The 25,104-nt window shown below is 42.4% G+C and overlaps 2 protein-coding genes across 2 annotated transcripts; both read right to left on the reverse strand.

Annotated features, from left to right (window-relative positions):
- Nucleotides 1–2,619: 2,619 nt before the first annotated feature.
- atp6v0a2b (ATPase H+ transporting V0 subunit a2b) lies at nt 2,620–17,152 on the reverse strand. Its single transcript, XM_030418057.1, has 20 exons — nt 16,552–17,152; nt 16,235–16,313; nt 15,830–15,927; nt 15,452–15,589; nt 15,227–15,324; nt 12,705–12,831; nt 11,367–11,449; nt 11,157–11,250; nt 10,348–10,560; nt 9,751–9,901; nt 9,098–9,237; nt 8,845–8,990; nt 8,641–8,731; nt 7,618–7,736; nt 7,317–7,527; nt 7,069–7,188; nt 6,845–6,964; nt 6,629–6,746; nt 4,338–4,509; nt 2,620–4,244 (listed from the first exon to the last, which is right to left on the reverse strand). The coding sequence occupies exons 1-20, from the start codon at nt 16,666–16,668 to the stop codon at nt 4,142–4,144; spliced, it is 2,538 nt and encodes an 845-aa protein (XP_030273917.1). The 5' UTR covers nt 16,669–17,152; the 3' UTR covers nt 2,620–4,141.
- A 2,343-nt stretch (nt 17,153–19,495) lies between these two features.
- Nucleotides 19,496–24,482, reverse strand: tctn2 (tectonic family member 2). Its single transcript, XM_030415995.1, has 18 exons — nt 24,321–24,482; nt 23,999–24,112; nt 23,656–23,726; nt 23,329–23,530; nt 23,137–23,237; nt 22,824–23,023; nt 22,607–22,727; nt 22,359–22,512; nt 22,176–22,259; nt 21,967–22,089; nt 21,804–21,878; nt 21,591–21,689; nt 21,349–21,466; nt 21,159–21,262; nt 20,870–21,002; nt 20,572–20,715; nt 20,388–20,476; nt 19,496–19,770 (listed from the first exon to the last, which is right to left on the reverse strand). Exons 1-18 carry the CDS (start codon nt 24,418–24,420, stop codon nt 19,649–19,651), a joined length of 2,154 nt encoding a protein of 717 aa, XP_030271855.1. The 5' UTR covers nt 24,421–24,482; the 3' UTR covers nt 19,496–19,648.
- Between the last annotated feature and the right edge of the window lie 622 nt (nt 24,483–25,104).

The raw sequence follows: 25,104 nt of genomic DNA on the forward strand, positions 1-25,104 counted from the left end.
ACTGGACAGAGGGATGAAACAGCCCGAAGTTGATTAAACTGCAATCACTCATTCAGTAACAAACAGTGAGAGACTTTAAGCTCAACAGATCCTGAACCAGTGTGGAGATATTGGCACTTTAACGATCAATAAAGATCCCTGGAGACACGCAGGGTGGAGAGCTGAGGACTGGTGAATGCTGCCATCTAGTGAGAAAGTAACAAAAGCTGAGAAGTAGATTATAAATTTAAAAAATCAATCTAGTGTTCTGATGTGGCTCAATTTATCTAGTTTAAAACATGTACTATCTATAATCATAACTTGTAGGTTTCCCTCCGATCTGCTCATCAGTCTAAGTTAAAGAAATCAGACGTAAGGCGTCATTGATACAGAACAGACTGTGTGAAAGGTACCAGGCTCTGTGAGGCAGAACCAAGACTCCCTGGAGCACCCAGTGGGAGAGGTGCATGGTGCTGGATAGGTCCACATCTAACTCCAACCCCACGCCTGTGACATTCCTCTGCAAGGCCGTGGTCCATATTCTGCAGTATAAAACACACAACAGTGAGAAACTAAAAGCATCAAAACAGTGAAATGTAGAGGCTGTGGTTCACACCTGCAGCCTCAGGCCTCTATTGGGACGACTTTAAGTCCTCCTCCACGTCCCAGTCTGCTCCCTCCAGGTACAGATTCTGAGCAGCCTGCAGGTAAGAAAATACCAGCAGTCTTCAGAACTCATCGCTAATTAGGCTGTCAACAGTCGTCTGACTACATCCTCACTTGCACCTTTGGCAGGCAGGTGGGACTCTGGGAGATGGAGTCCTGACAGCCACATTACTTTACCTCCTCCTTCATCCCCCTGGTGGACACACGATGCACAACCACATCTTCTCACTGTTCTTTTATCCCTCTGGAAATGGATTATCCAGTTGCCGAGGGACTGAAGAGGCTCGGCTGCCAACTTCTTCCAAAAGGCAGGGATTTGACTTTTAAAGAGGGCTCGAGCTCGTACCCACCTCACCAGCCAAACCCTGGAGGACACAGGTGAGTTAGAAGAGATTAATCCATGTGTGAGGCAGAATGCAAACTCAACACCTGTCTGTCTGTTCTCTGCCTCTCCGTCTCACCCTCTGCAGCTCATGCAGACCACTAGTTTGTTGAAATTAGTTCTTGAATCAGCACCACTGACTTCAGGTAAATGTCAGGGCCAAACTTCTAATGGATCACGTCCAGGTCAGATAACCTGGGCCACCATTGGTGCTTCCAACAGACTCACCTGAGGCCTGACAGAGTGTGTGAAGCAGCATCCTATCTCTGTGTTGGAGTGAAGACCAGATACTCTAGTGTGTTTAGCAGCGGCAGGCTTTCAGTCTCAGCAGCAGCTCAGCGACGCAGCCGACACTCACTGCACAAATAGCCAACGCGGCCAGAGCTGCAGAAGAAGAGGTGGAGAGGATCTGTTTTGTTTTTATAACGTCGTGTCTCTGGAGAGCTCAAGTTCCAGTCGGTAAGTTTGCAAAGCTGCAACTGTTAGCCTCAGTTTGTGTCTCTCGTATAACATTAAAGGGGCAAAATGTCGTTTTGGAGAAGAAATTACAAATTATTCAAGGGGGTAATACAAGCTTACATATATTTATTTATTCCATAACTGAATAAAGAAGATTTCTCAGAGGAAAAGAAGGTCCACACAACACAGTTTAAAGCTGGAAAGGTGGCAGGGTCCGCCACATATAAACAAAGTAAAACAGTATGAAATTGTGTTTGTGTGTCTTTTAAAGGTTAGTTTGTTTATTCAGTCATGAAAACAAAAATAATTTGTTTATCAAGTTTAGTTTACTTTCTCATTAACCTGCCAACGTCACCCTGTGGTTTATTGTTACAAGTTTAACACTGGCTGTTGCCACAGCAACCATCAAACTCTTGTGGTGCTGAAGTTGAGACATTTTCCCCAGAACGTTGACTGGAAGGCGACTATCTGTCGAGGTCACGTCTCAAACTGCAGAGAGCTTCTGAAAACCTTGATGCTTATTTCAGAATCATCTTGGAAACCTTTTTGTCGGAACCAGACTGCATTTATTGATCTTTGATTTAGTGTGGCTGCACATGATCGACTAACAAGCCAACCACACAACTGATAGATCACCTGACAATCTAATGTTGAAGAGAAATTGATGCTAACTTAATTTAATTAATTGGACATTTTTTGAAAAAACAAAACAAAAAAAACATAATTCATTTGATTTAGCTGTATTTAAATGACATAACATGTGCATTTTAAAATGTATCTCGTCTTTAGTTAACATACCAAACTATATTAGTCACATGTTGTTTGTCAGTTTGCTTGTATTTGTTGTAATTTCCTCATTATGTTGCTTTTGGAGGCGGATGTTAATGGAGAGCTTCAGCTGTTTTTGTCATAAACTGACAAATCACATGACAAGTCCCCTGATCTCCTGGTATAATAAGCACATTAATGATCAGTTCTGAACCAGACATTTACAAATAGATTAGTAACCATTCTGATCTGATTTCTCCGAGTCCGTCTCCAGCGTGCCGCACCGACACTTTCACAGCTTTGAAGCCTTTCAACACATTTAAAAATGCATAAAGTCAACAACCCAGATTGAATAAGAAACGCAGTTAAGAACAACTCAAACGAAAATACAAATTTATTATTGACATGAGGATGATTTTCTCAGAAAGAATTAGAGCATGGAGTGTTTGTCAATGAAAAAATACAGTTCTTCTTATTAAAATCAACAGCAAGAGAAGAAGGGCTGCGTCAGAGGAAATCTCATCACCCCGTCAACCAACCAAAGCCATTAAATGTCAACTAATGGCAAATAACTGCTGATTATACTTCACTTAATCCAGTAAAATGGTGACTGCCACCTGTAACGTCAATGATTCGACTCCGTATGCGTGGCAGTATCTCTCTGAAGCAAACTGTGGCCCGGTGAAAAAGTGCAGACGTCTCAATAATGCGACAACGACGCCTTTAAAGTCTCCTCTCATCAGAAGAACAACCCTGTTCCTTACAATACTAACACATCACCTAAATTAGCAAATACTTTCTAATGGCCGATATTAGTACATAATTAAATCTTCGTCTAATAATACAGTCGAGCCGCTGTGTCGAATGCGGATGTCGCGGGTCGACAGAACAGATGATTAAAGTTCTCCGTGTGTGGAATGTTAAACGGTACAGAAAGTGGCGGACGCGTAGGCAACACTGTGAATGCATACAAGTACAAATCATACCCCATCGACATTCATATTTAATTCAGAGAGCAACATTTAAAATATAATAAATTAAAAAATAATTCTGTAAAAGTATTTACATCTCGTTTACACACCTGCCTGAGCACTTCTCAGCACTGAAAAGTCAAAGATCCTTTTTGCAGCGTTTCTTTTTTCTTTTGTTTGGGGGAAAAAGGGGAAATGATAGAGTCGTACAGTCTGCTGTCATTTGGTTGAACTTCTGTAAGGCAGTCAGTGCAACAGAAAAGCGGAACTACAGAACGCAAACCCGAAAAAAAGGCGACTCGCCGACCGGTGTCTGGAAACCACACCAACCAAAAACTGAAACTCATCAAATACCGCTGGAAAATTTACAATTATGTCTCAATTAAAGCCAAAAATAACTCGATACATGAGAGGAAATGGAGGGAAACAGAAAAACAATAAATACGGATTTGTTTTCTTAAATATTATTCTTAAAAAAAGGAAAGAATAATATTCGAGCAGCATCATCCAACTGCACATTCCTGTAATCGTTTAAACGTTTGGTTGATGTGGTTCTCCGTACAGGTGACGTCAACAACTGCTAACAATATATGCCTGATAAAATAAGAGCCTCACAAAATGTTCTGCAGTGACGCGCACATATTCTTGTACAAAATACCTTTTTATACACACGTGTTTCTCAAAAAGTACACTGCGTTTGTGTTCTTGAGACTGTTGGGAGGGCAGCGTGTTTCAGTCCAACGTTGGCTGTAGATCTTTACGCGACAAATTGTTAAAAAGACTAAAAAGAAATCAAAAATCGCCTCATGACATCTCTGGAATATGTGTTTTGTTTTCTAAGCATGAAACCCTGCCGGCTCGTTATGGCTCCGTTTACCATCAACTAGCGCCAAACAGCGTTTCAAGATAAGTCTCTTCACAGTAAGCCGTCGTGTTCGAAGCTGGAGGGCAGGAGAGAGAAGGCAAACGGGCAGAACTTGACTCCAGTCCCACCGTAGAATTTATTCTGAAACTCCACCCTGAGGAGGAAACAAACAGCTGCTGTGAGCAAACGACAATGAGACGATTCGAAGCGCTCGACAGACGTACTTTCACGTTCTCTGTCATCTTACCAGTGCAGCCGGAGGGCATGAAGGAATGCAGACAGTCCCTCCATCACCAGGAGGATGGACACAGTGAGAACGGCGAACAGGCCGAACACGGGTACCAGGAACAAAACCCCCAGAGTGGAGTCCATCCGCAGCCCCACGCGCATCACCATGGCCCACAGCACCTCGGACAGCTCTGAGAGCAGAGAAACGAATGGTGATGATGAAATTTGATGCATCTGATGCAACATGAACACGAGTTGAACCACACACACACACACACACACACACACACACACACACACACACACACACACACACACACACACACGGTCATAAACACATATCAGAGATATTAAATGGTCGTTTGGTTCTGCCTTCATAAGACGGCCCTGTAATCAGTTCTCCTTTTAATTCTAATTTGTAACGTGAAATCGATTGAAACAGTTTAATATACCCTGAAATTCTATGCAAGATCACATTTCAAGCTTTTCTGCTGAAAAATGTGCTTTTATTGAGGATTTCCCCCCCCGACTGTAACGCGAAAGAAAGAAAGAAAGAAAGAAAGAAAGAAAGAAAGAAAGAAAGAAAGAAAGAAAGAAAGAAAGAAAGAAAGAAACTGAATCTTCTACCAACATCACAATCTTTATAAATCTGGAGAGGTGTTTTTAAACGTATATGAGAAAATAAACAGAGTGAAGAAAGCGTGCACAACATAATCTTATTCTTTGATTACACACGAGTGCTGTTGGACTTTTAAACAATGTTCAGGACGTGACAACTGTGGCGGATGTTTGGCCCTCCTGCATTTCCAGTCATTAAGAATAACAAATAAGAGGAGGTAGAGCACTCAACTCTGGTTCTCTCTCTCCGTTCCACCTGACCAGAGACCAGTCAGTCAGCTCGCTGTGGTTTCATGTTTATCTGATGGGTGTGGTGGTCTAGTTTTCCTGGCTCTGTTTCAGCTCGGTTTAGTTGTTTCCTCGTGTTTGGTGGAGGATTTGTCCCCAGCTCTGACGGCCCTGCTGGGCTGGTCTGAGATGCTGCCCTTCTTTTGTCTGTTTGATTGTTTAGATTAGATTGTTAGATTTGATTGTGTTTTTTTATTTATTTGGTTGATGTTCATTTAATAAATGTAGCTTCCTTTAACCTGCAACATGCTTGGATGTTTTCTGTTGACCAGTGATGTGCACAAGGGGGCGGGCCCAATTGTTGAAAAAAGTGCGCTAAAGTGCCCTCTTGGGAGCCAAAACATGCGCTAAAGTGCCCTCCTGGGAGCCAAAACATGCGCAAAAGTGCCCTCCTGGGAGCCAAAACATGCGCTAAAGTGCCTTCTTAGAAGCCAAAACATGCGCTAAAGTGCCCTCTTAGAAGCCAAAACATGCGCTAAAGTGCCCTCTTGGCAGCCAAAACACGCACTAAAGTGCCCTCTTGGGAGCCAAAACACTCGCTAAAGTGCCCTCCTGGGAGCCAAAATATGCGCTAAAGTGCCTTCTTAGAAGCCAAAACACACGTTAAAGTGCCCTCTTGGGAGCCAAAACACGCGCTAAAGTGCCCTCTTGGGAGCCAAAACATGCGCTAAAGTGACCTCTTGAGAGCCAAAACACACGCTAAAGTGCCCTCTTGGGAGCCAAAACACGCGCCAAAGTGCCCTCTTGGGAGCCAAAACACGCGCTAAAGTACCCTCTTGGGTGCCAAAACATGCGCTAAAGTGCCCTCCTGGGAGCCAAAACATGCACTCAAGTGCCTTCTTAGAATTCTTAGAAGCCAAAACACATGCTAAAGTGCCCTCTTGGGAGCCAAAACATGCGCTAAAGTGCCCTCTTGGGAGCCAAAACACGTGCTAAAGTGCCCTCTTGGGAGCCAAAACACGCGCTAAAGTACCCTCTTGGGTGCCAAAACATGCGCTAAAGTGCCCTCCTGGGAGCCAAAACATGCACTCAAGTGCCTTCTTAGAATTCTTAGAAGCCAAAACACATGCTAAAGTGCCCTCTTGGGAGCCAAAACGTGCGCTAAAGTGCCCTTCTTTTCGCCCCTGCCCTTCAAAAAGTCTGCGCATGCCACTGCTGTTGACCATCATTACAGTATGTTACGCCCTCCTGCAGGAGGTACACCAAAACACGCTGACATCTTTGTACACAACCACAAGAAGAAAAGTAAACAGAGGGAATAAAAATGCAAAGAGACTTGTTGATTTGGAACTAAACAAAGTAGCTCCTGAGTCATTTTCTAATTTTATAAACTCACGTTGCATTCAGCGTGTGTTTAGAGCGATGTGAGGGAAAGACAGATTACACTTATACAGTTGTACTCACGGGCATGTGCCAGGCTCAGAGCCCAGAGCCTCAGGTAGGACGCTGTGTTGGAGACGCAACCCAGGCAGTACTCTATAGTGTGGATGGCCTGATGCAGAAGCTCATCTGCAAAGTCAAACTGTTGCAACAAAAAAAACAAAACTCATCAGCATCTGTAACAGAAGAATGGAAGTTTAGGATGAATGGGTACTGATCCAGATGTTTTGCCGTCTTCACCTCCTCTGTCGGGTTCTCTCCACTAGAGGAGAGATCACTGTGACTGCTGCCCTCCTCCATGTCGTGAGCCCTCATCAGGTAGAGCTCCTCTTCACTATTACGCCGCACACGCTCATATCCCTGAGAACACACAGAGGAACAAATTAGATTTACACTCATATTTACAGTTTTTATTCACGTTCAAGCACATATTCACAGACATTTATGCATTTAAAAACACTCACCCTGTACAGTCCAAGGCGGTGGCTTCCATTGTGAAGCCAATAAAGGTAGACTGGTTTCCCCAGGAGGAGGACAGGCACTGAAAGAACGGCAATGACCACCAAAAATATCTGCAGGCCAGTCTGGAAGAAGTAAAACAATGTTGTCATAACAGCCTCTGTGACGTTTGCAGTGTTTTCTAACAACATTAGATGGAATCTGTCTGGTCAGTGACGCCGTGGCAGGAAAAGGAGCTTCATTAGCTTCTCACCTGTCCTGGATAGAGGGGCTGCAGTCCATCCCCCTGCATGAGGAACATGTTTATGAAGTGGATGAGGATGCTCGGGGCGTGTCTGGAGTCCTTTGCGGAGAAGGCAAGCCACTTGTACAGTATCATAAACACCAGGTAGCCAAACAGACACAGCAGGAACAGAAGCTCAGGAAGAAACACCAAGTACAGGTTGTACTTCTTCCTAAAGTGCCTGTTTATGGTGATAAAAATAAAAGGCAGGCTGTTTGAAACTGTAACATCTAATGAGGGCTTTGTGAAAACGAAATAAAGTGGCACTTACAGGTAATTGTAAGTGCTGAGGATCACTCCGAAGCTCATGTGTATGATGCCCAATATCACAGACATCTTCATCTTATAGGAGTTCAGAAATGTGAGGCGGTTGGATGCCAAGTTCCAAATCTTTTTTCAACAGAAAGAGGACATACACAGAATTATAAAATGATTTTGAATGGCAAATGATGAACTCTTGTTAAAGAATGACTAACTGTGATTTGTTCACTGGATAAAAATGTGAGAATCGCAGTATAGTTTCTAAAGAAGATCTAGTGTTTCACTTGCCGACATTATTCATTTTTACACCACAATTTGCATCTTAAAATGCAAATAACCAACTGTTTAATAGTTATACATTGATCCAGATAAAATATCAGTTCCACAAAGTGATGTACAAAAATGCAAAACGCAGTGTATCAGATTGATTCACAAACTCTTGGCCTAAGTTATTAACAGTGTCAGGAGAGAAAGCTCTTCCACTTGAATTCTAGGAGCACATAAAATGCTCTCGACTTGCCCAACAGCAACATTAAACATGTTTCAAACATCCACTTTAACTCTGGACTTATTCCACAATCAAATATGGACAATCTCCTGATCTGATTCTCTAGATATTACCTGGAGTTGATATGAGAAGGGGGCTTTACAAATCTTTTGTATTGTAGGTGCATTTCAGAATCTAACAGGACAACAATTTATATTAGTTATGGAAGCAGCTAGTTGTCCTTTTTCTTAGCAAAGGTAGGGACGTGCATAGTTCAAACTCGTGTGGTAAACTGGAAGCTTTTTTTAAAAATTGTTTTTACGCATTTATGTATGCACTCAAAAAATATGCTTGCGTACGTTTTCAAGTGTAACTTTGAGCGCACATATCCTGGTGAAATATTACATTTCAAAGTGCTTTTAACTGTGATTGTGAGCACGATGAAGGCTCCAAACGAAAATACCTCAAAAATCTCTATATATGAGGTGTTACATGATAAATCACTGTAATTCGTGATCACTACTCGTCTCTAGTTTCTCTGCTCACCGGGTCAATTCCCAGAGGGTACGGTCCTTTGAAAACTCCTGTAACATTTGGATCCAGAGTGAGAAAACGATTATTCTCCCATTGCTCTTTCCTGTCAGGCACAAATAAAACCATCAGTGTCTGTAAAATGCATGTCGTTACAAAACAAATCCATAAAAGTCATCGCGTCGTGCATTTCTTCAAACAGGTACATGAAGTACTCACGTCCACCCCATGGCCTTCACACTCCAGCCAGAACCAAAGATGTTAAGGGACTTTGAGAAACAGTCGTTGTATATCAGGCCAGTGTAGATGGAGAACAGTCCCATCATCAGGATGATATAACGCCCCTCAAAGAACGTGTTCCAGATCTGCTCGTACACATCAAATCACTCAGTTACACTTCAGACACACACACACACTCACTCTGGTATTTCTTAGGTCACATTATGGAGCTTTCACACGAGAACTCACTCACCTCATTTCTTGTGTTTTTAAGTTTGCGGTTGTTCTCGCACAGCACCATCCACGCCGCGAACACAGCCATGATGACGCCGTGGCCCAGGTCCCCAAACATCACAGCGAACAGGAATGGGAAAGTGATGATTGTGAAAGGAGCTAAAGACGAGAAAGAGATCAAACAACAAAACAAATAAAACTTAAGCGAAGTAATCCTTAAAAGAAATATTGACATTATCAGGAAAACCAACATTAGGAAGTGGTTAGGAAGACCTTCTGTGCCCGAAGCCCAAAATAAGAAAATGAGGTGAACTGCTCCACACAGGAAATCAATCCATTTCCCCTCCAGTTACCCTCCTTCTCATTGGCTGTCAATCAAAACCTTTAATGGGTCACACTCTGATACTTCCTACCAACTAACAATTGCAAGAAAACAGAAAAACAATTGCAAGAAAACGGCAAAATACTCCCTTCAGTTCGCTGAGGAGGATTTAAAGGATTCTGCCTCTCTATCGGCTAATCAATGTGTACAAAATACTGATATAGTAACTTAAAACTCATTTATTACTTGTTGAATAGTTGTATACGGCATTAATAACGTATGGTTGTAATAACACTTAATTTAGTTTTACATACAGTCAGGGGAAAGGGATGATAAAATCCCTAACTCACCAGGGTTGACCTCCCTGTAACTGCCCACTCCGTAGGCGTCCACAATGTTCTGGAAGCCAGAGGTAAACTTGTTGGTCTTGATCAGGGTCGGGGGAGTGTCGCTGGTGGGGATGCGATTGACAAAGGAAGGAACGGTCGCTCCACTTTTCCTCTGAAATGTCAACGTCATATCAAAATGTCAGCATCAACCATGTGTTCAAACATCAGATTAACCGCACAAAGAAGGCACAGAAGATAACAAATAAACAAGAGAAAGACGTGGACGGGATGTCTCTTTGTGGTTCAGCAGTTTAGGCAAAAAAACAATAATTCAAGGGCCAGTTGTGGGGATACAGATAAATAAACTACTGTAGGAACAATGAACCTATAAATGCATCTTTATCCCACATAAACACTTCGTCCTCTTCAGCCTGCAAATTGAATGAACAGTGGCCTTTCAGTCGCCTCGCCAAGAGAGCAAAAGCCTCGTACAATACTCGCGTTTGTAAAAGCAACGCCCCAGTTCATGAAGCAACTGCCCCGGTTAAATAAACAGAAGAAGAAAGCCTGGAGTGAAGCAAAAGTCAAACAGAGCAACGCTGCTGAGAGCTTCCTCACCGATCCTTCTTCTAGGGCCCTCCGCAGCGTGGGAATATCATTCACGGGGCACCAAACCTCAGCGATCAGACACTTGTTAGTAACGTCAAAGCTACACAGGTTCAGAATGTAGTAGATGGCCTTCATCTTCTTGACCTGGATGACCCAGGTGTACACGGATTCTGAGGCCTTTATCAGGACCTGCCTCAGGTAGTCCTCTGTCCTGTTGAGTACCTGAACACGGGGACACATAAGCAGGATTTCAGTGTGGAAGTTCATATTTAATGAGATTCAAGACTTTTGAAATAAAAAGGTCAAATAGAACATTTACATTTTGAAGCAAAAGGCGTGTGTGTAAATAAGTCAGACAAGAAAATCAGCCAAGAACAGAGAAGGGAAGAAGAGGAGCACACATGAAAAAGAGAGAGAGAGAGAGAAAAAACTTGACTTTCAGCTGAAGCCTCATGCTGATCATGTGCTACAGGCGCTGAGTGAAATTCTATTTCTCAGTCACGGCGGGTTAAAAGCTACCAGACAGAAAACTTGACTGACCCCGTCACAACCAGGATTGCTTCACGGGGAGAACAACTGGGTTAATCTTTTCAGAAAATCAATCAGCCATTTAAATTCTGTTCTTTAATTATTTGAGTGTTAAAAAGCAGAGCGTGAATGTCACGTGTTCCGCTAAACACCATGAGAACCATCAAGAGAGCTCATATTCTAAATGATCCAGCTTATGTTTTAACAGGGAGATGACGGTGGAGCTCCTTTTTCTGTCACTAATTAAACATCTGTGTAATCAGCGATGTTAAAATGCAGTAGAGACACACCGTGTGCAGGTCCTGGATGCGAGTTCTGAGTCCTTCCACAACATCATTCCTCTCCTCGTTGCTGCTGGGATAGGGGTACACGTGACAGTGGTAGCTGCGGAAGGGGAAAATTATGTTATTCACAACTCGTACACGACACAAATACAAAATCAGCCATATTTCCTGCCGTTAATAAAACAACGAGAGAACAAAGCAGGGATTAATAATTACCAGTCGCAGATCTTCTTCACTTTCTGGCCGATTTGGTCTCCCCAGTAAGAGATCAGAAACACCACGCATTTGGTCGGCTCGCCCTGCAGATATAAAACAAGAGGATGTAAATAAATTGTATGGACCGAATCACCATGATGTCTGCGGTTAATTTGCATTGCTGATATGGGAAATCAGCACTCTTGTTGATTTCTGGCGCCATTTTCAGCTGCAACTCAACCATCAATGAATATATAGTGATGTTACAGCTGTGCTTATTTCGTTGCGTTGGGAGTTTTTCCTCACTCCAACTGAGGCTCTAAAGACCCGAGGATGTCGTGATTTGGATTTTAGGCCATATGAATAAAACCGAAAATAACTTTCGTTCATGGCTCGAGACAGCAGCGAAAAATCCTTGTTGTCTCTACTCTCTTTTTTTAAAAGAAAGCACAAAAACATAGCGCTAAACTTTTTTTCCCCCATTCTCCCGGTCAGTGAAAGTATGTCCTGACATTCCATCACTGATCAGTCGCGGCCCTGCATGCCTGCCTTCTGGTCAGGCAGAGGAAATGGATAATTGGATTAGCGCTGTCACTCAACATGAATAGACAAGATCACGGCACTTATTGTCGATGAGAACAGCCAGAAGGACTGGAACAGACTTTACAGCGGCTTCACCACCGACATTTTCACTGTCGTCCCGACTTTTAACAGATACACATTTGGTCATAGTTTCAGATTTTCTCTTCATCCTCTGAACTGTTTCTTAAATAAATCACTCCACTGTGGCAACACTACACAAGAAGTAACAATAAGACATTTAGTGATACTCAAGAACATGCAGCATGTCATTACAAGCAAATACTGTGTTTTGTTTTCTGCAATGCTAACCTGTTACAGCTAAATAATTACATTGTTACAAATACAAACTATGTTGGAACCTGAACTCTACACAAAACATCAGTCGCGAGTCGTATGCAGCCTTCCATTGTACATCATCTTTAATCTAATGACAAACATGATGGAAACGGTGAACGTTGATTTGTCCTACAAACGTTTTTATGTCATGTGGAAACAGAAGCCAAGATCTGATCTGTCCTTTACAAGCCTCCTTGGATGAAGTCCACAGTGTGTTTTCAAAGCAGTAAATAAATCTCGTTTACATCAAACAACTTCCCTAATGTCTCAATAACAGTATCTGACATCTTTGATTTAAAAGCAAAACAAGTAATCCGTGCAAATGTTTCTTCTGTCTTCTCTGATGACATTAAATTTCTGCGCTTTAATGCGAGGAAGACATGACATACATAATTCAACTTTGGCACAAATCCAGGATAATGTTAGCTTCGAGGATCCTACCGTGTCAGGATTTTCCAGATACTCCTCAACCTCCGCATAGCTGAGGATGGTGTAGCCTTTACAAACCCTCCAGAGCATCCGCTCAAAGGCCTCGATCTTCACTCTTTGAATGAGCCCAGAAATGAAACTGCAAGAGAAAGAAGAGAGCGTTCACAGACAGCTGAACATATCTGCACACTGATAGTGTGATAAACATCTCTGTAACCTTCCAAAAAAACCCCCACTTATAATTCAATATTCATCATCTCAAGCATTATTTGTGTGTTTCAGCTGGGCGTCCACAGACCATAATACAAGCTTCCTGCTGTAGCTCTGATACTTCCTATTTCGCAAAGTCGTGGCATGGCAACATCAGAGGTATGTGGCTTTGAGGTCAACTGTGTTTCCTTTGATATCACACTCTCACTTCCCATTCGCAATCAACAAAACATGCAACCTCTCACATGGAGTATAAAATCAAAGAATAAGGTTTGTCTGAGCTACATGCTTACAAATATTTACAAAGGAAATGAGTTTAAACTTCAACGACTATATCCTACGGAAGTGTTTGCATCCTGTATCTACTCGTCCTCTGTCAGAGTAAAGGGATCAGCCAGCTTTGCTACTTTGGATGTATTTACATATCTCCTCATTTCAGGGAAATGTAGATGTGTGTTGTGGAATAGTGGCTGCCTGGTGTTGCTGGCATTGTCGCTGCCGAGATGATTCTTTATTGGGGAATGTGAACCAACTTGATTCTCCACCAGTCGGGAACTGGTTATTTAATGAAACAACTGATGACAATCGAGGACAACGCGAATTAAAGCAACAACAGAAACACTGTCGTTGCAATCGACTCTAAAACAAATACCAAACACTAAGAGAGTGTTCAGACCTGGTATCGCCATCCGTCCAGAGGCAGGCAGCATTTCACAAAGTTACATCATTTCTCCTGACTCAACCGTTCACAAAATTGAGGGAATGTTTTAAGACTATTTTTTTTATACAGGTGCCAAAAAAGTAGCCTATATTGGTTACGACTTGCTGTGTTCGTAAACTTGAAAAAACTAGACTACATGTTTACCGTTAATAAAAAGTCGGCTTCTTTTATACATTTTGTTTAAATTGTGGTATCAGCTGCATCTGTCTGGTCCAGCTGGGCTGCAGCAAACTTACGTTTTTCTACAAGAAAGAAACAACTTAACAAATTGGATTTAATGCCAGATTTGCACAATGACAGACAGGTGAGTTAGAATTTGCCCCCCACATGATCTGCAAGGGATTCTGGGGATCTTGCACTTTCTAGATCAATGGTTAGTTGAAACGGAGAGAGCGGACAATGACAGAGTCAGACCAAATGGATCACATGGAAATCAGTGTGTTATAGTATGTGATCCACTCTGCTTGTTGCTGCGGCTTCCACTTGTTTCACCGAGGATGTCAGTTGAGGAAGCGGCCCAGGAGGGATGTGCTTACACACCGCTTCAAAGAATGTGCTCACGTGCAGCCCAGACCACCTCTGATTGTGGTCTGTCTGAGTGATCAGATCTCAAAAGGGACACCAATCAGGGTTCTAAAGTAACACCCGCCAACCCGCCAAATGCGGGTTAAAAATCATTTTGGTGGGTGTTAATAAAAACTGACTCGCCAGTTTGGCCGGTGATGCACGAGGCAATCATGTCAGTCAGAGCCGCTCTACTGTTCTCGCTCCCTGGGCAGTACTGACTACATTTCCCATGAACACTGTCGTGATGCTACGTGAATGACGTATAAGACGCCCATTGGCTGCGCGCAGGCAGTGCAACCAACCAGCGCGAGAAACCATGGAAACAGAAAACACAAAGAAGAAGAAGAAGAAAAAGAATGGATGAATGCAGCATCATCAGAAGAAGGAGAGGGAGCTAGCTAAAGTAAATTAAAAAGTAGCCTAAACTTAAACTAAATGCGGCGGTGGTTGGTTGGACAGACGTCTGGGGGCGAGAAGAGGAAGGAGGCAGGGGATGAGATTGAGAATATCAACAACAATGCGTGCGAAACGACAAAAAGAGAGTTCAATGCCAAATGGCTGACGGGTCGTGAATGGCTTGTGTTTGATCACGAAAATGTCGTCATGTTTTGTAAGGACTGCCGCATGTACACAAAAGAAAAAAACTAAACAAACAATTTCGTGGTGGGAAGTAATCATTTTAAAGTCGAGGCTGTAAAGGACCATGAGAGTGCCCGGAGTCATCAGGAGAGCCTGTATTGTACTTGGATTGTGTTAATAAAACCCAAAATGTAAAAATAATTCATTCAGCGGCACTCATCTCTCTTATCTAATCTCTCTTATTTTCACTGGAAAAAATGTGGCTAGTGGAAATTCTGATTAATTGGCTGGTAATCAAAAAAGTGAATTTAGAACCCTGACACCGATGTGTCTTGGATGTGTTCTGACTTCTACTTAGCTCTGTCTATTAGTAATTAGATTACCCAGTATGTATTTTGATAGCAGATCTCCAAAAGAAACATAATGCTGATATGGCTAACTGAATTTCATCCCTTACCCCAGTTTGGCTCCGAGCCTCTGCATGCTGCTGTAGTCCATCATTGTCTCTTTTTCTAGGAAGGGAAACTCCTCGTACTGAACTTGCAGGGGCTCTCGCTGAAAGGCGAAGACAAGATCAAAGGGCAGATGTTAATTGCTGCATGACGAAGAAAACATCTTTGCCGTACAAACAGGATATGTTGTGATGCAAGTGTGGGTGTAAATTACAGAGCGACACACTAACCTCAGCAGTTCTCTGTACAAATTTGCGGGTGATCCGCAGCATGTGCGTGTACTCTGTCAGTTCCAGTAAGTTCCTCTGCAGCTTCTCTTTATTCCTGGTGACTTCACCCAACTCCACTTCAAGCCTCTGCAGCTGCTCCTGTAAACACAGAGAGAGCGAGAGAGAGTGAGCCAGTGACGTAATAATACAATACATAAACACTAATAGCATTTGTAATAATTAACAATTTTACAAAACTTGTTTACAGAACGAAGTACAGTTTAGTGTCCTACATAGAAAACAAACAAACTCCACTACTTCCAATAAGTTGCGCTGACATCTGCATCGACAAAGTGAAAACATAATTGCTAAATGATGATACATAAGCAGATAACTAACCATTATAGCCATGACATGCTTTGGTAAAGGAGCCACTGGGTTCACGTCTCTTTCCGGTAGTGAAATGTCTGCTTTCTTGACCTCCCTCAGTAGATATCCTGTTAAAAATAAAGGAGCGATCGTCTCTGACACACATAGAAAACATTTCAAGGTTCATGAGCAGCCTTTGGGTTTCCAGCGAAGTCTCACAGCGTGTTACAGGGTTTATTTAACTATTTCATTCAGCTGCGTCTGCAAACCACCTGACATTAATCATGACTGTAAGGTCACTTGGTGCTAAATTCAATTAACTCAGAGGGCCTTCTGTGAACTTCATCTATTCCCGCTCTGTCTGAACAGCACCATCACAGCTTCAACAACATCTGGTAAAGACTGTGCAATAGAAAGATCAAGATATATGCTTACCAAGAATCCTCTCCATCTCCTCGCACTTTTTGATCTCATTGACATGTTTTCGCTGGAATGCAGTGACACTGGGATTGAGCTGAAACAGGTGCAGGAGACACAAGTCAAGGCACTGAATGATTAACAGATCTCATCACTGTGGACACCATCATAAAGCTCACAGTGAGTGCGAGTACAGGGCAGGTTTACAACACATATGGTCTGCGGGGAATGGACATGTCCGGCAGTGTGTGAGCACGTTTTCTCCTGATGTTTCCAAACTCAGCTGTAACTTTTACAAAGTGACAGACATCACTGAGTCTACTTCTGGAACTTACGTCTCTGAACTCCACGAGCCCCAGTTCTCCAAGCTCACTGATGCAGTCGTATGCCGACCCAGACTGCAGAAACAGCTGGGCCAGACACATCTCTTCACCCCGGAGCAGGGAGCTCATTTTGACAGTTCGCTCCGACGCCTCTCCAGCTCAAGACGACGTGCTAATACTAGCAAGCTAACTCGCACGGTTCTCCCGTCAGTCGGAGCACGTCAGCGGCGGTCAGGTGAGTCCTTCGTTACGTCAGCGCTGTTCATCTTTCACGCTCCCTGTGATAAAACAATATCCAGCCCACATCCACAGAAACTTCAGATAGCTGGCGTCACTCGTTGCAGCAGACGGAGGCTGTTCCTGTTAGCTAACGAGCTAGCCGGCTGAGCGCCGTGTTGTTGTTGTTGTTTCTTGGCCGAAACACTTGTTTAAATCAAAGGTGGACTTGTAGAACTGTAAAGAAACCGGTACCGAGGGCGCTTATATCCAAAGATGTGGTCACAACTCTTCTCATAGTTTCTGAAGTGTGAGCAGAAGTCCGCTGGCCGCGTCCATCGTACTACACGTCACTTCACTCCACTGTTGAATAGGATCAACTTCCACGGCAGTGAATATACCTCTGACCAATGACCGCCGCCTCCTGGAGTCTGCGCACTACGGACCGGCTGGCAATATGGCGTCGCTAAGCCCTCAGCGCTGTCTGAAGGCGTGTGTGTACACGCAGGCAGGCAAAGCCCTCATCGGTACATTTAGAAGAAGTCTGCCAAAGCTGAGTATTAATACTAGTGTGTAAAAGTAAAAAATAAATAAATGAATAACAACGTAAAAGTCATAATTGTGGAGTAAAAGTATCATTATCTTGATAAAATATACCGAGGTATGTTAGTTTTCAGTTCAGACCATCAATAAATTACACTATTGTTTGTTTTATTTACACAAAAACAATATTTCGTCATGCTGACTTGATAATATTAGTGGAAATTATGATGACATTTTTTTACCAAACTCATTTCATGTAGCACACTTATTTTGATTGATAATGGGTTATGTATTTATTTAGCACAAATATTTTTACAAAACAACGGCGTTTTTTTAAGAGCTTTCGTGTCATGTGACCCAGTGACTCCAAATCAATGCCGAATTGTATCAATACACATGTCACATTGGACTCACCTGTTTTTATTGGATTTTACTGCTTCTTCTATTTTGTATTAATATTTATTATGGAAATTCAGCATTTCTTCTCAATAGCTTCCATGTCATGTGACCGGGTGACTTCAAACTAATGCCGAATTATATCCATAGACATGTCACATAGGATACACTTGTTTTTATTGGATTTTACTGCTTCTTCTATTTTGTATTAATATTTATTATGGAAATTCAGCATTTCTTCTCAATAGCTTCCATGCCATGTGACCGCGTGACTTCAAACCAATGCCGAATTATATCCATAGACATGTCACATAGGACACACCTGCTTTTATTGGATTTTACTGCTTTTTCTATTTTGTATTAATATTTATTATGGAAATTCAGCATTTTTATTAATAGCTTCCATGTCATGTGACCCAGTGACTCCAAACCAATGCCGAATTATATCCATAGACATGTCACATAGGACACACCTGTTTTTATTGGATTTTACCTCTTCTTCTATTTTGTATTAATATTATTATGAAAATTCAGCATTTCTTCTCAATAGCTTCCATGTCATGTGACCCAGTGACTCCAAATCAGTGCCGAATTGTATTACTAAATGGGACAAATAAGACGTGCCTTTTTTTATCACATTTTACATGAATATTTATCATGAAAATTCAGCATTTCTTCTCAATAGCTTCCATGTACCAATACCAAAATCTATCACTTCACAGGCCACATAGGACACATCAACATACCAAAGTGGTTGTAGCAAACTGAACAACAGTTTTGAGACGCACACTATGGGTATTTTTGTTTTATTGTCAGGAGAATATGAAGACGAAACAAACACAACTACAATTCATATATTTCTCCCATTCAGTTTGAGTCACTGGGTCACATGACAATGAAACTATTTCAAAAAACAACTGCTGAATTGTGCTAATAAGTATTCATATAAAATAGAAGAAGCAGTAAAATGTAATAAAAACAGGTGGGTCTTGTTTGTCCCTGCTGCCAACACTGGGTGAATGCCGCTGGGTGTCTCCAGAGTGAATGTTTGTTGAATACCCAACCTGAAAATTCACCACAGTTGAAACCTTACTTCTAGAAATGTACTTAAAGCTTCACTTATTAATTCGTGCGTACATCTATCAAACGTTTAAACAAAGCTGCTTGAGGCTGAGGGGATTGTGCAATGGTTTCATGGTGTTTCTTATTATGGGGTTGGTGCAATATGTGTTATGTGCAACCTATTAGTTATGACTAATACCAGCTGGTGGGGACAATAAAGTACATCGTATCATATTAAAGCAACAATTTGTGATTCAGCGTCTGCAGAGTAACTTAAGTTATCAAGTAGATGAAGGGAGGACAGACAATGAGGAAAGAAATGCATGAATGGGAAAATAGAGAAAAGACAATCTTCATTCCTCAGTTTTTAATGTTTTGACCTGATTCAGTTGGATGATATATTGATCCACCCTCACAGTGAGGTCAGAAAAGAGGCAGTAAAAAGCTCTGGAACAGGGGAGCAAATACTATTTCACTCTGAGGGCCGAAACTGAAACCTAATGGTCAGCCAGGGGCCTTTCAGCAGCCCTGATGTGGAATCATGAGGAAGACCAGTGATGTTACACTTGGTGTTTTCTGCATAACGTTGAAACCTCAAAGGAAACCTAAAACTTGAATTATAAATGGCCCCGAATCGAGCTCTGCTCTGAAACAAACTGATTTGATTTGAGGATTTTCACTTCAGTCCTACTCACTTTCAAAGCCATCGATAATGTTTTGATGAAAAGCATTAGAAGGGAAGTCATAAAAAAATATCTTTATTACAAAATGGTGCATCAATTTAAGTATTTACATTCCCACACATTACAAACATGTACAAACTATACTATTACAAACAATGTCGAATCATCTTGTTCAACCTTTCATTCTCTCCACTCGTCTTCTCCGAGTTCTAAAGAGCAGCACAGCTCCACGCCTGTCGGATTTGTCTCCACGGAGTCCCAAGAATCGAGGCCGTGACAAAGAAGAAAACCAAGATGAGGCCTTTAGCCAGCGACTGAGAATATGGTTCACCTAGGAGGGACAGAGGAAAGACAGGAGCAGTTCTGTCAGTTCATTGTCATAATTAAAGCAGTTTTCACCCAACCAATCATCAATTGCACTTATTGTTTTGCTTACTATTGTATTTAGCAATGACTCTGCATCAATTTTACACATTAAAGTGTGTTTACAGGTCTTGAGGCAGTATGAATGTGCATGTAATAAAAGTAGTATAAACCCTTTTGTGGCTCCAGAAGAAGCTGCAAGTAATTTGATATAAATGGTCTTGAGTAAGTTGCACTGTGGGTAATGTAGGCACCATGCCATGCTAGACTGGCCTGCCTTTCAAAACCTGGTGACTACATTACCCATAATGCAACACAGCCACAGAGTGACATGCAGAATATACTACTTTTCTCTCATATGCAGTAGTACTGTAAAGACAATTTAATGTGTAAAACTGAGGAAGTTTCCTTTAAACCAACCCATAAGGCTTTCAGCTCTGATGATGGAATAATGGAAATAATGATCCTGATACTCGATTGATGACTTTTCTCTGTAACTCATTTGTTTCTCCAAATAACTGAATGTTAAATGAATGGAAATGATAATATACCGCTCAGATTTTCCAGGTCTAGATAAAATCCCACCTGTGTAATACTTGGTGATGGGGAAGGCGAGCTCAGGCCAACAAACATCATTCCGGTCACAGTCATACTCTGTGAAGTTGATCTGAAACCTGACGGGGGAAACAACAAAAAGGCAACAACACACTCGAGGTTAGAATCAGTCGGGCCACTAGTGGAAGTAATTCATTTGGCTGAAGTTAAGCACCTTGTTTTTGGTGGTCCCGTGTTGATTGGAATATCAGTAAAGGTGACAGAGGAGGTGATGGGGAACAACTGAGTCTCTGTTGGGTCCACACAGGAGGAGACGTCACCTCCTCCACAATCCAGAGCCCAGGTGGACGGGCTGTAGCTGAAACATGACCAAAATAAGCTTCTCAATTCACAAAGACTTATAATATTAATGGGAAACAGGACATTGTGTGACCTGTAACCTCCAATATATTCTCCTGAATAAGAATACAATTTACACTGTGCATTACAATGAGCATACACCTGTTACACACCTGACTTGCACGGCACGGATATCCCGTTGAGGTATGCCATCTACAGTGCTGGTAATAAGACTCCAAACATGGATATGCTGGTGGGACGGAATCCCATAGCATGAACTTGTGTTGCTTGAGTTCAGTGTCACATCTGAAAGTGACATGTTGTGTGTGACACATAGAACAAAAAGAATAAATATTGGCGGAACGTAGCACAATTTGTTTTATGAACAAATGCATTAATTAATAACACAATCATACATTGAGAGAAGATTGCATTTACTGTTTCTTTGCACCATCTACTCACAGCTTATGTTCACCCAGTCCGTCATAGTTAGGTAATCTGGATTTCCACTCTTTGCCACATATGTGGCTGTAATCAGAGCTGCCTGGAGAGAAGTAACAGTCTCCCTAAAAGGAGAAAACACATTTTATTTTAGCACAAATACATACAGATATACGGTAGATCAAACATGAACTCATGCTGGGCCTCTCACCTCAGGAGGTCACACTGTGTCAGATTCTGTCCACTGACTGGCAGCAGACATCCTGATGTTGAATTCTCCCCAAACAGAACCGGTTTCTTCTCAGCAGTGGAACAGAATCCATCACCCACTGTAAGCCAGAACAGAAAATGGTGTTGTGCCTTTTAGTCATCGTGTTATGACTGAAAAATGTGTAATTCTATATCATGCTAGTAGTGGCACTGTGATCGACAACATGACTTTATGGGTTTTACCTGGTTTCCAAAGATTAATTGATGACCTCTGTATTGAGCCTGTATCATTCTCCAAAGTGTCCACAATTCCAGCGATAACAGGCAATCCCACTTGATAACCTGTCATTTCAAATATGTTTGTGTTACCCACTTCAACATGTACCAGGAAGAATTTTCTACAAAACAGTCGCTGCAACGACCACTCTCAGGAAAAGTGTTTTATCTTGCTCGTACCTGGGTTTCCCGAGTTTGGCTCACCAGCAAATTCTCCATTTAGAAACACAGCAGAATACCTTGTAGTTAACGCCACTGTTAAGGAGACACAATACCAAAATCAAGCTAATTTACAGCAAACATATCGACTAACTATTAGAGGTATTTAGCACTGGGTACTTACCGCCACTATTCAAAAAGATGGTCCCCACAGTGTGTGTCACTGAGATTCTTGTGATGCCGTTTCCTCTCCAATAGAATTTGTAATCCAGTGCTAAGGTCACATTCTCACACACCAGCCTCTCATCTTCAGAGAAATATTTAGAAATGTAAACATTACAGTTACTAGTCAGTTTAAGTTGTTTTATTGATGGTGTGCTGTAATCTCCATACCCGAAGAGGCGACGGCATCTGTGCCTGAAATAAATGGACTCAAGTCGATGGCCACTTCCTCAATTACATCCACTTCAGCGTCACCTGGAAAACATGAAATACTTTTGAAGACAAATACTTTTGAAGACATTTAAAGAACCAACAATGTACTGAAGAAGCCATGCGACAGCGGGTCAAACATACCCCCTTGCCCATTCTTCACTTTCACTGTCAAATCCTTTGGTAGTGTCTGTAAGGGGGGTCCAGCTGGACACGAGTGCAGCAGAGTTGCACACTCCACTCGGAAATTCTTCAAAAACGCTACAGGAGCATTATTCACACAGCGCCCGAGCACCGTCTGTGGAACAGACATATACAAGCATCAGTTGTTACAGCTTTGGTAATGCATACAAAAGAACGGGAACTTAAAAAACAACATACACACAACTCACCTGGGGAACAGTGAAGTACCGGTCATTCGCTGTGAAAATGGGACTTCCTTGAAGATAAACGTCATCTGGAAGTGGAGCTGACAAAATGGGCCTCTGAAAGGATGGGCCACGCTTAGTTGCACTAGACAAATTAAAAGGCAAAAGATAAATGATGAAGACGAGACACAAATATTAATACATTAGAAAGAAAGAAAACAGATATTTGATCATTTCTCACATTGTTTTTCCCTGGTAAAAGAGCCCGAGGTAAGGGTTGTTTTCAGGTGGAGAGTGAACACATAAAAACGGAAACCAGTCTGAGGAGTCTTCAGCAGACTGCACAGAGCACTGATAATCTGGAGAAGGAGAGACCTGGCCACCAAACGGCCCCGGGAGACAGTGGGACGCAAACAGCTTCAAAATCTCAGTGGAGCAGTCCTGTTAGGAGTGAACGGGTGTAAGATCAGTAATTGTTGATTAATACATGAGGAAATACACTCACTTCAATGCATGCGAAACTGCTCTTACAGCAATGCGAGCGGTGTAAATACCTTGTCGCAGCAGCAGCGTACATCGCATGCCCCAAATGTAAGGTCACACGGACAAGAGCCCAGCGTTTGGTACACTTGGTTTGGAATGACAGTTTTATTATCTGAAATGAATAGGAGATTTATATTTATCTGAAATGTGGCACACCGTTAGAATGACCCGTTATGATGAGAAACAAGTTACTGTTGCAGTACCAGATCCAGCAGTAGCAGGCATCAGCAGGGCATGTATCCTGGCCTGGATCAGCAGCGATGCCTGAGGCGTGCCGCCCACACAGGCAGACACCTGAAGCGTCTCCAGGACACACAGTGGCTTCGGACAGCAGTCTGCGTCCGTCTCATTCTGACCACACAAACGCAGATTTTTATCCAGACTCAGCCGAACTCGAACTGCAGACTGGAAATAAAACACGAGGCATGAGGAAAAATGCTCAAACACTACACACGCTTTAATAAATTAATTGTGGATGGTTTTGTTTCCATAAACCCATCGAATGATTCACTGCACGATTGGCTTCCTACCTTTCCCACCTGCTCCCTTGTGAGCACCCACTGTGTTACTTCAGCTACACATGACGGAGGACCAATGCTTCCTGTAAAAGAAAACAAAATCATCATCAAATCTGTCCAAATGACAAACAACACATGCACACAGTAGCCACATGACTGCCTTCCAGCTCTCTTGAACAGGAGCGTGGTGGACTCTTAACACAACATTTGTTTAAACACTACTTCCTTCACTGAAAAAGTGGGAGGTAATATTCTGGTAGCTATTAGAGCAATACACATAGCTGCAGGGGAACAAACGTGGCAGTCTACTAGTCGCATACAAGCAGATGCAGCAGGAGGTCTTTACAGTTTTTACCTGTCTCACTGGAGGGAGAAACCGTCCTCAGATACAGAGAGATGTCCGACGTGTTTCCCAACAAAAATGCAGCAATCTTTGGCCCAGTTGTGGTCAGAAAGGACGGCTGGAAAACTGTTCAACATAAGGGGTGACATGTCTGTTTACTGCTATGACAGCTGTATGAAAACGACGTGAAATATGTGTGGAATTACGCTGAAGTGACAGGTTTGTCTTCTAACTAGCTCTTAGCTAGCTAGCTGTTTCTTTAGCATCGGCTAGGTTTGCTAGCGTAACGTTAGCTCTGGATAAATCAGGCGTAGTTTTAATAACAAGGTCTTACCGACAGTGTTTTGTGTGTGAGCCACGGAAATGAAGAGTAAAACAGACGTGACCAGGCGTGAAGTATAGGAGGACAACAATAAAACAACCACGTTAGCCATTTGATTCACTTCAGATTACAGTCGACATAGTTGTAAACTGGTAGTCATGGCAACGCGGGTTTCAGCGAATCACAGCCTCGCAAATTTCTTGTTCTGGAGAAGCCATGACTGTACTCAGAGGCACAGCAGCGCCCCCTGCCGGCCTGGAGAGGTACAGCAGACAGTGAGCGACTTAAAATGAGAAACATCCTCTCAAGACTTAAAGTGGCACAAAAAACTGGTAACTGGCAGCACATAGATGGAAATTGGACTCAAATTCTGATAAAGGAAGTCCTTCAGGACAGGTAAGGTCCCCAGAACATTGTTTGAAGCTAAAATGTGTCATACCCTGAGCTCTGTTTTACTTTCTCCTCATATCCATAAGGTCTGATGCCTCTTCACTCTGATGTTTTGTGTTTTACTGCTGATTATCTTGTGTGTCCTGCCCTCCTCCAGGACACCACCGAGGAGAGGAGGTCGTGTGGTTCGTTCACCGCTCGGTGATGCCTCGTCCTGCTCGCTCCTCCTCTTGGATCCACACATTTTACACATTTTATATAATTTGTATCAGGTATTCTGTCAATGCAGTTTCATAAATTGTGATTTTGTTTTTCTTTTCTGTGACATCTATTCCCTCCTCCTGAGGTGATTACATGATGGCTCCCTCTCTCCCTGGTGCCTTTTTGAGCTCTAAATTTTGTTTTG

This window comes from Sparus aurata, chromosome 5 (genome assembly GCF_900880675.1).
Source record: "Sparus aurata chromosome 5, fSpaAur1.1, whole genome shotgun sequence".
NCBI lineage: Eukaryota > Metazoa > Chordata > Actinopteri > Spariformes > Sparidae > Sparus > Sparus aurata.

Coding starts and splice junctions, on each gene's coding strand:
- atp6v0a2b (XM_030418057.1), bottom strand. CDS start 16,668: ATGAGCTCCCTGCTCCGGGGTGAAGAGATGTGTCTGGCCCAGCTGTTT. Junction 8,991..9,097: donor TTAAAAACACAAGAAATGAG/GTGAGTGAGTTC, acceptor GTGTACGAGCAG/ATCTGGAACACGTTCTTTGA. Junction 7,528..7,617: donor CTCAGCACTTACAATTACCT/GTAAGTGCCACT, acceptor CACCATAAACAG/GCACTTTAGGAAGAAGTACA.
- tctn2 (XM_030415995.1), bottom strand. CDS start 24,420: ATGGCTAACGTGGTTGTTTTATTGTTGTCCTCCTATACTTCACGCCTG. Junction 23,531..23,655: donor CAAGGGAGCAGGTGGGAAAG/GTAGGAAGCCAA, acceptor TTTTATTTCCAG/TCTGCAGTTCGAGTTCGGCT. Junction 22,090..22,175: donor AGATGCCGTCGCCTCTTCGG/GTATGGAGATTA, acceptor ATTTCTCTGAAG/ATGAGAGGCTGGTGTGTGAG.